We start from the raw sequence: 15,364 nt of genomic DNA, 5'->3' as shown, positions 1-15,364 counted from the left end.
GGAAATCCTACCTAAAAACGAATTTTATAGAAAATAGGCGCTGCTTTTTTTTTTTTTTTTCTAGCAACAAATGGTAGAAATGCTAGGCTATTCATATGAGCCCAGCAATCAAACAAGTTACTGCCCATTATGCTTGTAATTTCTGCAGTACCAGTACTTTTGTATGCATAGGGAAACCGGGAAGGTGAGAGTTTTAGTGTTGTTTGCACAACACTATTCCCTTTTTGCGCACTTATTTTTAAAAGTTTCAACTGCACCCTATTTTGTGAAGTTTGCCGTTTTGTTAGGCCCCTTTCACACGGGGCGGATCAGTAATGATCCTGCTCCGTATGCTCAACGGAGATCGCTCCGTTGAACCCCGGCTGAGCTGGCGGATGACAGGGCGGTTCCTGCACATAGTGCAGGGACCGCCTCGTCTTTTCTCCGCTCTCCCCTATGGGGGGATCGGATGAACACGGACCATATGTCCGTGTTGATCTGATCCGCAGACGGAAGAAAAAATAGGGTTTTCTTCCGTCTGCAAAATCGGATCTTTGTGGAGGCGGACGAGATCAGGTGTCACCGGATGTTCATGCGCTGACATCCGCGATCTCATAGGGACCAATGTATGTCCCTTTTTCATCCGCAAACGGATGGATGAAAAAGCGGACATACGGGTCCGCATGTGTGAAAGGGGCCTTAAACTATACACTTTTTAATGCAGTCCTGACCTATAAAAAAAACATATACTGCATATGTATACATTTTTGCTAGATCCATCCCAGCTTGGTGGATGGAGAAGCTTTGCTCTCTCTTGCCTACTTTGTAAATAAGTTGCCATACCAGTTTGCAAAGTAATAGGTGCCAATTGGCTCACGATACGGACCTTACCTATCCTAATCTTGGCACTGTTTTTTTGGGGGATTACTGTAGGTTGATATCAAGTCAAAGTAAAAAAAAATACATTAAAGCTTCATGTACACTAGCTTGAGTTTAGAAGCTTTTGGCAGTTTTTTTGCCAAAGTTCCTAAACTCAGCTCCATAAAAGCCTATGTGTCTATGTACACATAGACTTTTAGCAGAGATTTGGAGCTTCCCCGTATAGGTAAGGTTAAACCTCCCTCTCCTGAACGCAGAAGAATCGCATTCAGGATAGGAACTTTTTGACTGTTTTTGCCATTTTTTTCCCCATGGTCAGGGTAGGCAAGAGTACATGTAACCTACAGTGGTTATAAAAATTCTACACACCCCTGTTTAAAATGTCAGGTTTCTGTGATGTAAAAAAATGAGACAAAGGTAAATCGTTTCAAAACGTTTTCTACATTTTAATGTGACATATAACCTGTACAACGCAATTGAAAAACAAACTGAAATCTTTTAGGGGTGGGGGAGGGTAAAAATAGAAAAATGGGGTTGCATAAGTGTGCACACCCTCTTTTTAACGGGTGATGAAGCTGTGTTCAGTCAGTACACACCTGCCATCATTTAAAGTGCCTCTGATTAACTCCAAATACATTTCAGCTGTTCTAGTAGGTCTATCCTGATATTTGCTTAGTCGCAACCTACAGCAAAAGCCATGGTCCGCAGAGCCCTTCCAAAGCATCAGAAGGATCTCATTGTTAAAAGGTATCAGTCAGGAGAAGGGTACAAAAGAATTTCCAAGGCATTAGATATACCATGGAACACAGTAAAGACAGTCATTATCAAGTGGAGAAAATATGGCACAACAGTGACGTTACTAAGAACTGGACGTCCCTCCAAAATTGATGAGAAGAAAGCTGATCAGGGAGGCTGCCAAGAGGCTTACAGCAACATTAAAGGCGCTGCAGGAATATCTGGCAAGTACTGGCCTGTGTGGAACACGTGACAACAATCGCCTGTATTCTTCATATGCCTTTTCTTAAGAAGAAAAACATCCAAGGCCAGCTAAATTTTGCAAAAACACCTCTGAAGTCTCCCAAAAGCATGTGGGAAAATGTGTTCTGGTCTGATGAAACCAAGGTTGAACTTTTTTGCCCATAATTCCAAAAGATATGTTTGGTGCGAAAACAACACTGCACATAACAAAAAGAACACCATACACACAGTGAAGCATGGTGGTGCTTTGGGGCTGTTTTTCTTAAGCTGGTACAGGGGCCTTAGTCAAGGTAGAGGGAATTATGAACGGTTACAAATGTCAGTCAATATTGGCAGAAAACCTTCAGGCTTCTGCTAGAAAGCTGAACACGAAGAGGAACTTCATCTTTCAGCATGACAACGACCCAAAGCATACATCCAAATCAACAAAGGAATGGCTTCACCAGAAGAAGATTAAAGTTTTGGAATGGCCCAGCCGGAGCCCAGACCTGAATCCGATTTTAAAATCTGTGGGGTGATCTGAAGAGGGCTCTGCACAGGAGATGCCCCTGCAATCTGTCAGATTTGGAGTGTTTTTGCAAAGAACAGTGGGCAAATATTCCCAAGTCAAGATGTGCTATGCTAATAGACTCCTACCCAAAAAGACTGAGTGCTGTAATAAAAATCAAAAGGTGCTTCAACAAAGTATTAGTTTAAGGGTGTGTACACTTTATGCAACTATCTTATTAAAAAAATATATATTTTTACTTCTCTCCACCTAAAGGATTTCGGTTTGTTGTTCAACTGAGTTGCACAGTTTATAGGTCACATTAACCACTTCCGGACCGCCGCATGTACATTTACGTCGGCAGAATGGCACGGACAGGCACATCAACGTACCTGTACATGCCTGCCTAGACGTAGGTCGGGGGTCCGATCGGGCCCCCCCCCCCCCCCGGTACCTGCGGCGGTCCCCGTGGCTGTCCAAGCGATCCGGGATGAGGGGGCGGCTGTTTGTTTTTGTCCGCCCCCTCCGGATCGCTCTCAGCCAATCCGCGCGCTCCCCCTGCATGTCACTTCCTCCTCCTGTGTAAACACAGGAGGAGGAAGTGATGTGATCTCTCCTCTCGGCGGTATTTTCAACCGCCGCTGAGGAGAGATCACATCACACAGTAAGTCGAACCAACACTACACTGACACACACTACACATAGGCACATTAACCCCCCCCCCCCCCCGATCACCACCCCCATCCCCCTGTCACAGTGTCACTGAATGCAGTGATCATATATGTACTGATCACTGCATTTAGTGTCAGTGTGACAGGCAGTTAGTGTTAGGTCCAGGGTAGCCCCCGTACCCCCCCCCCCCCTAATAAAGTTTTAACCCCTTGATCACCGCCCTAGTTAACCCTTTCACTCCCTATTGCCAGTGTCACTAAGCGATCAGTTTTCTGATCGCTGTATTAGTGTCGCTGTTCCCACTATGTAGCTATTTTTTTTATTGCGATTTTTTTTTTTTTTTTTTTTTTTTTTTTACTAAAGACATGTGGCTGAATAAATTTTGGCCTAAATGTTTCACTAAAATTTAGTTTATTTGATTTTTCTTATAACAAAAAGTAAAAAATATTGTTTTTTTTTTTTCAAAAATGTCACTCTATTTTTGTATATAGCGCAAAAAATAAAAATCGTAGAGGCGATCAAATACCACCAAAAGAAAGCTCTATTTGTGGGAAGAAAAGGACACAAATTTTGTTTGGGAGCCACGTCGCACGACCGTGCAATTGTCTGTTAAAGCGACGCAGTGCCGAATTGTAAAAACCCCTTGGGTCATTTAGCAGCATATTGGTCCGGTCCTTAAGTGGTTAAAGGTAGAAAAAGTTCTGAAATGATTTATCTTTGTCTCATTTTTTTTACATCACAGAAAATCTGACATTTTAACAGGGATGTGTAGACTTTTTATATCCACTGTAAGTCTTTTAACATTTTTTCTTTTTTATACCAGCATCCAAGTTTTTTTGCTTGGGTCACATTTAGATTACTTGTTAGGTAAGTGAATCATTTGCCTTAGTATTACATACTTTAATCTATTATAGGAAACACAATATTTGAACATTACGTATGAGTTTGAAAATTGTGCATATTATTTTACTGCATGTCCCTTTTGTAAATTTCCCCCCAGTTTCTCAACTCTAGGTACTAGAAACCACAAACTAGTTTGGTTTTCTGGCTGTCTGCACAGAACTGTAGCGGTTATTTGTTTCATACATATTTCTGTGACAAAGCTGGAGACTATGTGCCGTTGGAGGTCTCTGGTTATAGGATTGAGGAAAACTAGAATAAGTAGTTTTCATAGCTATTTTATCCTTCTTCTATTTTGTTTTATGACCAATCTGATAATGAAGCTACCTATATATCATCAATAGCCATATCGTAATGCATACATAACAATACACTCTTTTCTGCACTTCTTACAATTCCAATAGCTTTTGCCAAATGAAACTTGGAATCTGAAATGTACCTTATTCTTGGAATAAATGTTTGACATGTTAGCATTTGCTAAATCTTTACTAGAGATTATAAAGGAAAGGTAAAGAAAAGGAAGCACTCTCCATTCTTTAAAGGTTGTAGACACCCTTGAAAATTTCATGTACGGTACATGTAACCCCTTTTTTACAAAAAGTGGTAAACTTTTTCTTTCTCCTCCATTGATAGACAAATGAAGGTCTTGACCTTTTTGGGTTATGCTCCCACTTACAGGAGAATTGGATACTGGAAAACAAAAAATAAAACTGTAGGCCAGCCCAGGATAACCCATCCTACAGAGTCCTATTTCTAGTGTGGGTTTTTTTTTTCTTCTGTCTTGACTTCTCTAAATCGCTGCTAGGGTTAACTCTCTGATTGCAGCTATCTGGCATGGTCATCCTTAGCCTGGCTTTTGGGGTATGTTGACAGTGTTTTCTGGAAGTGACTTTTGGGCACTGTGATTTGCATGGAATGCTTTCCAGACTCTGGTAAAAACTGAGGAACTGAGTGTTGGTATCACCCACTGGATGAAATGTCTCTTGTGTTATCTGCCATACAGTGTTGATGAAGTATCTCACCACTGCTGCTTTTGCTTGCAAGAGAAATTTGAAACTTCAATTTCATTCTGTTCCTGCTGCACGCTTAGAGCCGGTTCACACACAGGCGGCACGACTTTAGGGGCGACTCGGCAAGGCGATCTCAAGGCGACTTGAGAGACAACTTGCAAAATGACTTCAGTATTGAAGTCAATGCAAGTCGCCCCCAAAGTCGTACAAGAACCTTTTTCTAAGTCGGAGCGACTTGCGTCGCTCCTATTAGAACGGTTCCATTGACTACTGTGGACCGCGACTTGTCAGGCGGCCGACCCATCCCACGCTCACCTGCTACCAGCTGTCGGCTTTTGTGACGATTTGAAGTCTTGCCTCTTACCCTGAGCCCACACATTAATTAACAAAGCACCTGGTATTCTGGTAAAGAATGTGTTTATCCTTAAGGACTCAAATAAGTGGTTCGAAGCCCTTTCTAGAACTCTGTTTTCGCGGGTGAGCCCTGCCCTTCATCCGATTCTGGCTGTGACCTTTGTCAAATCATGTCCGACTGGTCGAAATACCTTAAGAGATCTAACAACTGCTGCGGTTGATTGCTAATAATACACATGGAGCAGATTCCTGTAGCTTTAAAGGAAACGTTCACCTTTGGGCACATGTTACATGTTCCACCCTTTTTTTTAGGGTGTAACATGTTTCCACTGCTGAAGCCACCACCCGTTGCGCTTTCTCCCTGTGGCAGCAGTATGGGTAAAAGTTCCCTGTACTAGCTGTCACTTTTTGAAAATAGCGTGGCCGTGAGGGGCTCCGCCCACACAGCGGTGTCATTCAAACACATAGCTCTGTGTATGAATGAATTACAAGACCCGACATCCTTTGCGACTGTCAGCTTGTAGTTTTCAATGAACTACCCTGGCGATGTGAGCTCTGTGGTAGTTCATTGATTCTTCCTGTCAGAAAAAATCGGCTTTCTCGTACGAGGTGCAAACAAGCAGAAGCACTGACAGGTCTGCAAGAGACCTGCATGGCATCAGCGATCTGCTGATCACTGGTGCAATGCTTTACAGGCTCCTGCAACAAAAAATACATAATGCACAGGTTTATGTTTTGTTTTTTCGGCAAAGAAATGTGCATTTATTTAAATGTTATCTGTGAAAGTTTGCTGGATGCCTCACATCTCACTGCATGTGTCTTAGCACATGTGTGGGATACTTTGGTAAAGTCCTGGACTGTGGAACCCTTGTGTAAAGGGACATTTCTTAACATTCAGAGAGTACAAAGGCTTTGCGGTCTATTCCTTGGCCTTTTTTGTTCAGGAAGATGGGTGCTTTTAAAATGAGTAGCATCATTCACAATGTTGTGAAGAGCATAAGGACATTTGTTCCTTGAAGGCCTTGGAGTTTTGTAGACCATAGAGTTTTGCTCCTGCCCCCTCATCGGTTTCTCACCTCCAACCTTCCTGTGTCACTGCACAGATTAGCAAATGTCAATCAAGCATTCAACATATGTACCTATGCCTAGAAATCTCACTGGTAGAGGTACCAATCCCAATAAATGAATTACAAATGGAAGCATGGGAGGGACTTTGAGGCACCAGTAACCAACAAGAATATAAAAATTCCAAAGATTTTATTGAAACCTGTTTTTAAAAAATGGTAATGGAGAAAGGCAGGTTATAACATGTTTACTATAAATCTGTCACAAGGGCTGCAGAGCCCAATGTGATGCCTACGCGTGTTAACTCGTAGAGTCTTCTTTAGGGGGTTCTGATAGAAATAGTAGTAGATTCTATAAAGCAATGACTATATATAAGAAACAAAAATATTCAAAACATATAATTATACATGTCTTCAAATTGTTAGTTTATAATTACAAATTGTAAAAAGTAGTAGCCAAGAGATAGACTCACACAGACTTGTACATCCCCAAACCAGATCCAGAAAATGAAGAAAAAGGAGTGAGTAACCTAAAGAACGGGTTGACCATAACAAATGGGCCACTAGCATTTTTAGGAGATTTTGGTAATGGACGCCTCCATCGTTCCTTAGTTAAGTTTCTCCTAAAAGTAGTGTTTCATGATGCAGATGCATTAGAAAAGCATAAAAACGCCTGATACCTGCAGTTTTACAAGATTCCATTCATTCTAGTGAGCCTGAAACTAGGTTATAATGAATGCCCAAAACGCTGCATGTGGTATTAAAGATGCACTGCAGTGCAGGGCAATGATGTGAACATTCTTCAGTGGCATGCATGTTCTGGAGGTTTCTGCCTTCAGAAACTGTAGGCAGTGAATGGGTCATCAAACAGATTTTCTGTAGTATCTGGAACTAATGCTGTAAAACAATAAGTTGGTTTTACACGTAACATTAAATGATCCGGATACTTTGATTAGGTCAGCAGATTTCTTCCTGCCAGGGAAATTTGCATACTTTTTTTTTTAAATGGCTGTTCCATGGCACTCCAGCTTTGTTTTAAAATACAAAAGTCTTGTACTCCCAAGTTTTTAGGGTTTAAGCATTTGTCCTAAGATTTGTTCTATGCAAATTAAACTTGAACGTACCACTTTCTTAAATAAAGTAATAGTATATCTAAAGCCAAAAAAAATGTTCTTCTATTTTCAAACTGTGTTTCCACTAGCAGGATTCACTCTTTCTCTATTTGCCCAGATGACTGTTGTCACTGAGACTGAAAGTATGGCAGAATCGAAATTTCTCTTTATAGACACACATTCCCACTCTTCTTGACCATAAGGGTTTTATAATGCCATCTGCAGGAGTAGGACATTAGGCAGAAAAGAACACATAGCTTCCCTCTCCCCTTTTTTTTTCTGGGATTTATTCCTGCAAAAATCTTAGATTTACAGCTGGGCAACATGCTGAATAATCTAGATCCAGTGGGCACCCAGTCTTTTGGCTACATGCTGGGTTGGCTGCAACAGCCCCGTCCTGGACTGAGGCAGCCAGACAGTCAAACATCTTAAGAGGACACACATGACTAGGCGCCACCAGTTTGTGCCGGTGTTGCCCTGGCTGGCAACCCCCCCACTTCAGTGAAGTGGAGGAGCTGTCTACCCACAGGAGCCTCAACCCACACACTCCCCTAGATTGGTAAGTAGATGCCCCCTTCCCTCCTTGGACGCGGTGTGGGGTGCAGGCACATTGTGAGGTGGTCGGTCCTGTGGGGTCCCCTCCTTTCCCCTGGCCACTGATATTCCTTCTGTCCTTCCTTGCATAGCTTCCCGCCTACTCCTCCTGTCTCCCTGTCCCTGGATTGACGGCTGTGTGGTCTGGGCTTCTTAATGCACAGAAAATACACGTCACTCTCATGGTGCCATTTAGGTTGAATGCATGGCAACACACAAAGAAAACACACATTTTACTGTGCGTTTTAAAAATGCACGGCAATGCACGTCACACTTTCGTTACCATTTAGGCTATGTTCTCTTCTGTGGGTTTCCGAACGCATGACCCGCAAGAAAACGCATGCTTTGCAGAATGTTTCGCAAACATGTGGCTTTGCATCATGTTTGCGTTACCATTCGTTTGCATCTGCCTGTTTCCGAATGCACGGCAACCTGCAATAAAAAAAGTGCACGCTTTGCCGGGTGTTTCGAAAATGCGCAGCAATGTAAGTCACGCTTGTGTTGCCATTTAACCAGCCCAGAAACGCTCACTTTGTCATGCGTTTCAAAACGCGTGGCAACCCGCACAAAAACATGCACTTTGCCATGCATTTTGAAAACGCACGACAATGCGCACCACACTTGTGTTTCCATCTGAACATTTCTAAATCAATGGCAACTTGCAAGAAAAGGTGAGCATTTTTAAAATGCGTGGCAACGTGCGGCTTGCTTACATTACTGTTGCATCTGTATGTTTCTGAGTGCACGTCAACCTGCAATAGAAAAAAAAAAACGCACGCTTTGCCATGGATTTCAAAAACATGCAGCAATGTGTGTCACCATTTAGGCTGTATTCTCATTTATAGGTTTCCAAACACATCAGCCAGCATAGAAAACACATGCTTTGTCATGCATTTTCAAAAACAAACAGCAATGCGCATTTATGTTACCATTTGTTCACATCTGCAAATTTCCAAATGCACGGCAATCCGCAAGAAAATGCACTGCGTGCTTGCGTTGCCATTCATTTGCATCTGTGCATTGTTGAAACGCAACAGAAACCCACAAGAAAATGCAGACCATGCAATGCTTTTCAAAAACACGTGATAACGCACATCATGCATGCATTACCATTCGTTTGTATCTGTGTACGTTTTTCCAAATGATAAAAACGTGAAATTCTGCGCCAAATACAAATAGGTGCTAAATTAAACTAAAAAAGCTGCTCCTCATAGAACAATACTGAATTGTGATATTGAAAAAATAAAAGGTAGAGGGCGCTCAACCACACAATAGTGATTGTGATATGTGGATTACCACACAGCAATGTGCAACAATAAATAAATAATAAAAACTAATACATTAGTTTCCAAAATATGTGTGAACAGTGGTTTCAGGAACATAGAGGATATAAATCAATATACAACAGAAATGTCCCATGCAAACGTGCATGAATAGGCAGATTCCTCTGCAGTGTCAATCAGAAAAAAACACTAAAGTTCACTGAGTTGAAAAACAAAAAATAGAGTCCCAATAACATGCATAGAAAGCCAGAATGAATCTTGATAATTGTTGTGATCTTCCTATTGGAGAAAAGTAGACAATGCCACCACCATACTTTTCAGAGTTCACTTATTTCCACCCAAGGTGCTTTGTATATAAAATGCTCTTACCAGAGCCTGTTGACCACTTTACTTAAAAATATAGTCATACGGGCCAGTGAAGGATTGTGCCTACACACACATGGATATGGACTATTGAATCTCGTTTCCAGGCGTTCCAGATAGGGGGAATATGCAAAGAAAAAACCGGTAGACGCCAATAGCGTAATAACGTTTTAATAGTAAAAACAATATAAAACACGGAAAGCCAAATGGCCTCTTACTTTAAAAGTGCCTACCCGGCACTGGGACTGCAGGCCTGTTACCGCCAATCTGCGGTTCAAATTTGGGTTGCAGGGATCAGATACCACCGCCGTAGTTCCACCATCAACTCCTTCCTGTCAGCTCACCAGAGCGGGGGGGCGTCACGTGACCAGGGCCGCCTCCGACGTACGTTTCGATTGACCGTCTTCAGGGGGGCGTTAAAACGTTATTACGCTATTGGCGTCTACCGTTTTTTTCTTTGCATATTCCCCCTATCTGGAACGCCTGGAAACGAGATTCAATAGTCCATATCCATGTGTGTGTAGGCACAATCCTGCACTGGCCCGTATGACTATCTTTTTAAGTAAAGTGGTCAACAGGCTCTGGTAAGAGCATTTTATATACAAAGCACCTTGGGTGGAAATAAGTGAACTCTGAAAAGTATGGTGGTGGCATTTTCTACTTTTTTCCACTAGGAAGATCACAACAATTATCAAGATTCGTTCTGGCTTTCTATGCATGTTATTGGGACTCTATTTTTTGTTTTTCAACTCAGTGAACTTTAGTGTTTTTTTATGATTGACACTGCAGATGAATCTGCCTATTCATGCACGTTTCCATGGGACATTTCTGTTGTATATTGATTTATATCCTCTATGTTCCTGAAACCACTGTTCACACATATTTTGGAAACTAATGTATTCGTTTTTATTATTTATTTATTGTTGCACATTGCTGTGTGGTAATCCACATATCACAATCACTATTGTGTGGTTGAGCGCCCTCTACCTTTTATTTTTTCACGTTTTTCCAAATGCAAGAAAATGTATGCTTTTCCATGCATTTAGAAGAACATGCGACGACAATGCGCCTGCATCACCATTCGTTCGCATTTGCGCGTTTCCAAATGCACAGCAATGTGCTTTGCCACGTGTTTTAAAAAAGCATAGCAATATGCGTCATGCTTGCGCTGGAAGTTACGTGACTTTCATGTGATGTTGCGTGGCCCAGGGCTATTACCAGAATCGGCACAGCAAGCTTTCCCAGCAGGCTGTGTGTGTGTATGAAGAGCTTTCATGCAAGATAGTTGCATCATTTGCAGAATCTGAAATACTACAAAGGGGTGTGTTTTAGGCTCTAGCTGCTGCAGGAAGTGGCTGTGGCAGGCAAACACTCTATAGCAGGAGTGTCACATACATATGACATCACATACATACAAAGCCACAACTAAACCCAGAATACCATATCTGTAGACAACAGAGCAACATGTTACAGAGGTATGATCAATGCTGGGATTGATCATTCAGTTCTAATGACAAGGAAGCTGGAGTTTAGCTTTAGGGAACTTGATGTGAGAGCCATGTAAAATACAGGTCATCTTTATATTTGCGATCAAGGTGGTCAGGTTGTCCTTCACCGATGCAAATGAATGCAAACACCTATATGTGAACATTAGGGTCTCTAGAGTTCACAAAAACTAGACTAGTTTTTGGCCAGGTCCAAGGAATCCTCTGGCACCCACGGTGGATACCCTTGTGATTACTTGGTCCACATTTTTACTGGTATATGCATCTACCCTCAGTGAGGATTCTTCACTAGGCATCTTTATCCCCGTGAATATTCTATCTCTCCCATCCTAGCCTTCCTCTAGTCTGGCCTGGACCAGCATCTGATTCTTGGTATCTTAAGAGGGCAGGTTTCTGCTTTATTCATTTTATTCTAGTTCAGAAATATTTGACTTTGAACTCTTATCGAGCCCTTTTTGTACAGAGACTAGATCCAAATCTAGTATTTGTTTTTGGTTATTCAAAGACCTCCATTTGAACCAATTTAGGATATCCCATTGGGGGATCTCCCCAGTATGGTGGCCTTATTGGTGGTCATTACCTCCATCAGGCATATCTCCAAGTTGGCAGCTCTTGTATTTTTCTATCGTGCATATAAACAAGATGGTCCTGAGGCCCAGACCTTTCTTCTTTCCCAAGATGGACTCTTCCTTTCACCTCAGTGAGGAAATTATCCTCCCTGCCCCAAAGCATGCCAATGAGATTTCACATCCTTTGATGCGGCCAGAACAGTTAAGGACTCTACCTAGCTGACCAATATTTTATTGTCCTCCCTGAAATTCACAAGAAAGAACATATTGATTTCGCTTCCATCATTGCTAGGTGGCTCAGGCAGCCAATTTCAGGGGCTTATACACACAACTAAAGGGATCCTCCTTCCTCATTGGGGGGCCATTCTGCCAGACCAGTTGGTGTTTCTTAGGCTTTTCAGCATAGAGCATTAATTTCTCAATTCTATAAGGTCGCCACCTGGTCCTCTGTTAATACCTTCTCAGTAATACCAGGCCTCTGCTGATGCAAGGTGCTTCAAGCCTTCATCTGGGTCTGTTGATCTTTTTCTGTGGGCCTGTTTGCTGTGATGTTGCCCGCCCCTACATTCATTGCTTGGGAACATCTCATGGTCTGACTACAAGTCCTGCACTGTACGAGTATGATAATGGGAATTTTTACTTACCTGGTTTCAGTCCAGGCACCTGGCAGATCCAGACTTTTTTCGCAGTGCCTGGACTGACATCCATGATGTCGGCAGAAAGCAAACTTCAGCCCGCTCTCTGCTGAAAACAGGTCACAGGAGTGCAAAACTAACTGCACTTCTGTGATCCATAAGAGAAGTACAGCCAAACCAGCTTTTGCTGGACTTCTTTTTTAAGCTTAAAAGAGGTGTGTTTTTTTTTTGTTTTTTTTAGAGAATCATACTTGCCTAGGTGGATGCAGCATCGGTCCCCTGGCGCCTCTGCTCTGAGAATCGGCCGATCGAACACTGCCGATCGCTCGGTGCTCACAGCTCCGTGAGCAGAGAGCTGCTGACAGTCACGGATCTCTTCTCTGCCCTCTCGTCGCTGACTGGAGCATTGGGCTGTGGAGGAGGTGGCCGGCTCAGGCTCTCAGCGGCTTTTTGAGCCGGGTGTCCATCCAGGGGACTGTCGGATCCCGACTCCGTGGTCGTGATGATGCAATGCCTGGACGGACTTCTATGACGTTAGCAGAGAGTGGACTTCAGCCTGCTCGCTGCTGAAAACGGGTCACAGGAGTGCAAAACAAACTGCACTCCTATGATCCACAGGAGAAGTAATTGGGATTTATGTATGTACATGCGTCATGACTGCATGTGTAATGTATGTGCATGTTCAAGGGGATCCTTTTTTGTTAATTTTGTTATTTTTTTTTACTATTGGTTGCCTTTTTCTATTACTGTGTTTGTTTTTTATACTATTGCAGTGTGAGAGTAGTGACATACCATTACGGAGACATCAGGAGTCTCCACCCTGTCACTAGAGAAAGCAGATTGGGACAGAGCACCTTATCAGCTTCTGCACGTGGCATCTTTGCAGGAGTTTGGCAACTCTGACTTGCAAGTGCTCATAGCTGAGCACTCATGGGTTCAGTCCAAGGAGGTGGAGGCCAAGAGTAATCTGCCATCCTTATTATGCCTCCAGTGTTTGAAGGTTTGCTAAGGAGATGGGTAAGCTTGCGCACTATAGAAGTTGAGACACCCAGATCATTTCCACGTTACTCTAAGGCCTCATACACACAATAGGTTAACCAGAGGACATCTGTCTGATGGACTGTTTTCATCGGTCAAAACCGACCGTGTGTGGGCCCCATAGGTTATTTAACCATAGGTTAAAAAAAAGACAACTTGTTTTAAATTTAACCAATGGATTCCTAACCGATGGGTCAAAACCGATCGTTAGTAGGCACAACCATCGGTTAAAAATCCACGCATGCTCAGAATCAAGTCGACACATGCTTGGAAGCATTGAACTTAGTTTTTTCAGCACGTTGTGTTTTCCGTCACCGCTTTCTGACACGATCGTTTTTTTAACCGATGGTGTGTAGGCGCGACGGACCGTCAGTCAGCTTCATCGGTTAACCGATGACAACGGTCCTTCAGACCGTTCTCATCGGATGGACTGATCGTGTGTACGAGGCTTTAGGCTGCAGAACACATGGGGGGGAAAAAAAAAACATGCGCCTGGAGGATTGTTTTATTCTTTCTGTGCACTGCCTTAGCAGTACCCGTGAAAGGGTTAAAAGAGCCCAGGTTTCAGTCAGTATTGTTACTGATCAAATCCGACAGCCACCTCAAAGCAGTCTGCAGTTCCCTCCTGGAGAGTAGAGTGATTACAGTGATTCAACTGATAAAAGTAAAGCAGAACTTGAGGCAATTTTTTTTCCCTAACTGCTCGTTTTGTTCTAGGGGAGCGGACAGCGGAGTTATACTGACCCGTCGATCCTTCCTGCACAAGACTAGTCCGGCACCCCCACGCTCCAGTGGTCTTGAAAATGGACTATTCCTGACGTCCGCACGCTCAGAGCACACTCCATAGACCGAAACAGTCCACCACTGGACCATGGGGGGGAGCATGGTTTTCCGGAAGATTGGCGGATCAGGTGAGTATGAACTGTGTGCACACCCCTAGAAAAAACAAGCAGTTGACCCATGCAATGTGGGCATGGCCACACTGCACGGGGGGGAAAAACATTTTGCACGGATTTGGGCATTTTAATGTTTCTCAGTACTGGGCACTGTGTGCTTGCAAAGTGGTGAGAAATGAAAATGTCCAAAATTAAAAATTGTAAAAAGGTAACAAAACACACCGGTGCTGTGTCATTATGTTCTCTGGACCTCAGGGCACAACGTTATATTACACTGCATACTCCAAACTGTACATTTCTATGGAATCCGTTTTGTGTACGAAAAGGGCACACTTTGGCTTCATTGTAGATCCCTGTCTTTTCCAACCCCTCCCAATTCTCCTTATGTTAGATTTCTTTCAGTATCATGATGTCTTTAGACACATTCACTAGCTGTAGTACAGTGGATGTAAAGCACAGTAGATGTTTACCCGCTGCTGTGTTTTATTGCTTTTGTTGTGCAGTATTCATGGACATAACACAAGACTATCAATAAGCATCCACTTATTCTAGTTTGCACTGAAACCTGCATCAAAATCAGTAAACCCTTATCTTTATCATATCATAGCATATTTTGGTTTGAAAATACGGTTTTCTTAATCTGTGATAATGTTTTTACTCTAGGAAAGAGACAAGGTGATGCCCCTCATTATCCAGGGCTTTAAGGATGCAGCAGAAGAAGCCGGAACGTCTGTAACGGGAGGTCAGACCGTGCTGAATCCTTGGGTAGTTCTGGGAGGAGTGGCTACAACGGTTTGCCAACCTAATGAATTCATTATGTAAGTTCATACCTGAATTTATTATAGAATATGATCTACACCAAGATTTGTCACTTCACTGTAAAACGAAATAGATTCTTCTTTTGTGTGGATATAGGTTATAGGACTATATATTATTAGTAGAGTGTTATCCAGTAGTAGTTACTGTGCAAAATGCAGTAACCCATAATGAGCTATTATACAATGTCTTTTTTAAAATGTAAGTTCACATTTATAGAAAATCTGGAC

At 42.6% G+C, this 15,364-nt stretch overlaps 1 protein-coding gene across 2 annotated transcripts in view; it reads left to right on the top strand.

Moving 5' to 3' along the window:
- SEPHS1 (selenophosphate synthetase 1) overlaps positions 1 to 15,364 on the top strand; it is an 89,412-nt gene that overhangs the window by 49,078 nt on the left and 24,970 nt on the right. For both annotated transcript variants that reach the window (XM_040343411.1, XM_040343410.1), the window contains exon 5: positions 14,982 to 15,136. In XM_040343411.1, the coding sequence (XP_040199345.1) occupies positions 14,982 to 15,136 (155 nt within the window). The remainder of the gene's footprint in view (positions 1 to 14,981; positions 15,137 to 15,364) is intronic.

The sequence above is a fragment of the Rana temporaria genome, chromosome 3 (assembly GCF_905171775.1).
Source record: "Rana temporaria chromosome 3, aRanTem1.1, whole genome shotgun sequence".
In the NCBI taxonomy this organism is placed as follows: domain Eukaryota; kingdom Metazoa; phylum Chordata; class Amphibia; order Anura; family Ranidae; genus Rana; species Rana temporaria.
This window is presented reverse-complemented; position numbering and strand designations above follow the sequence as displayed.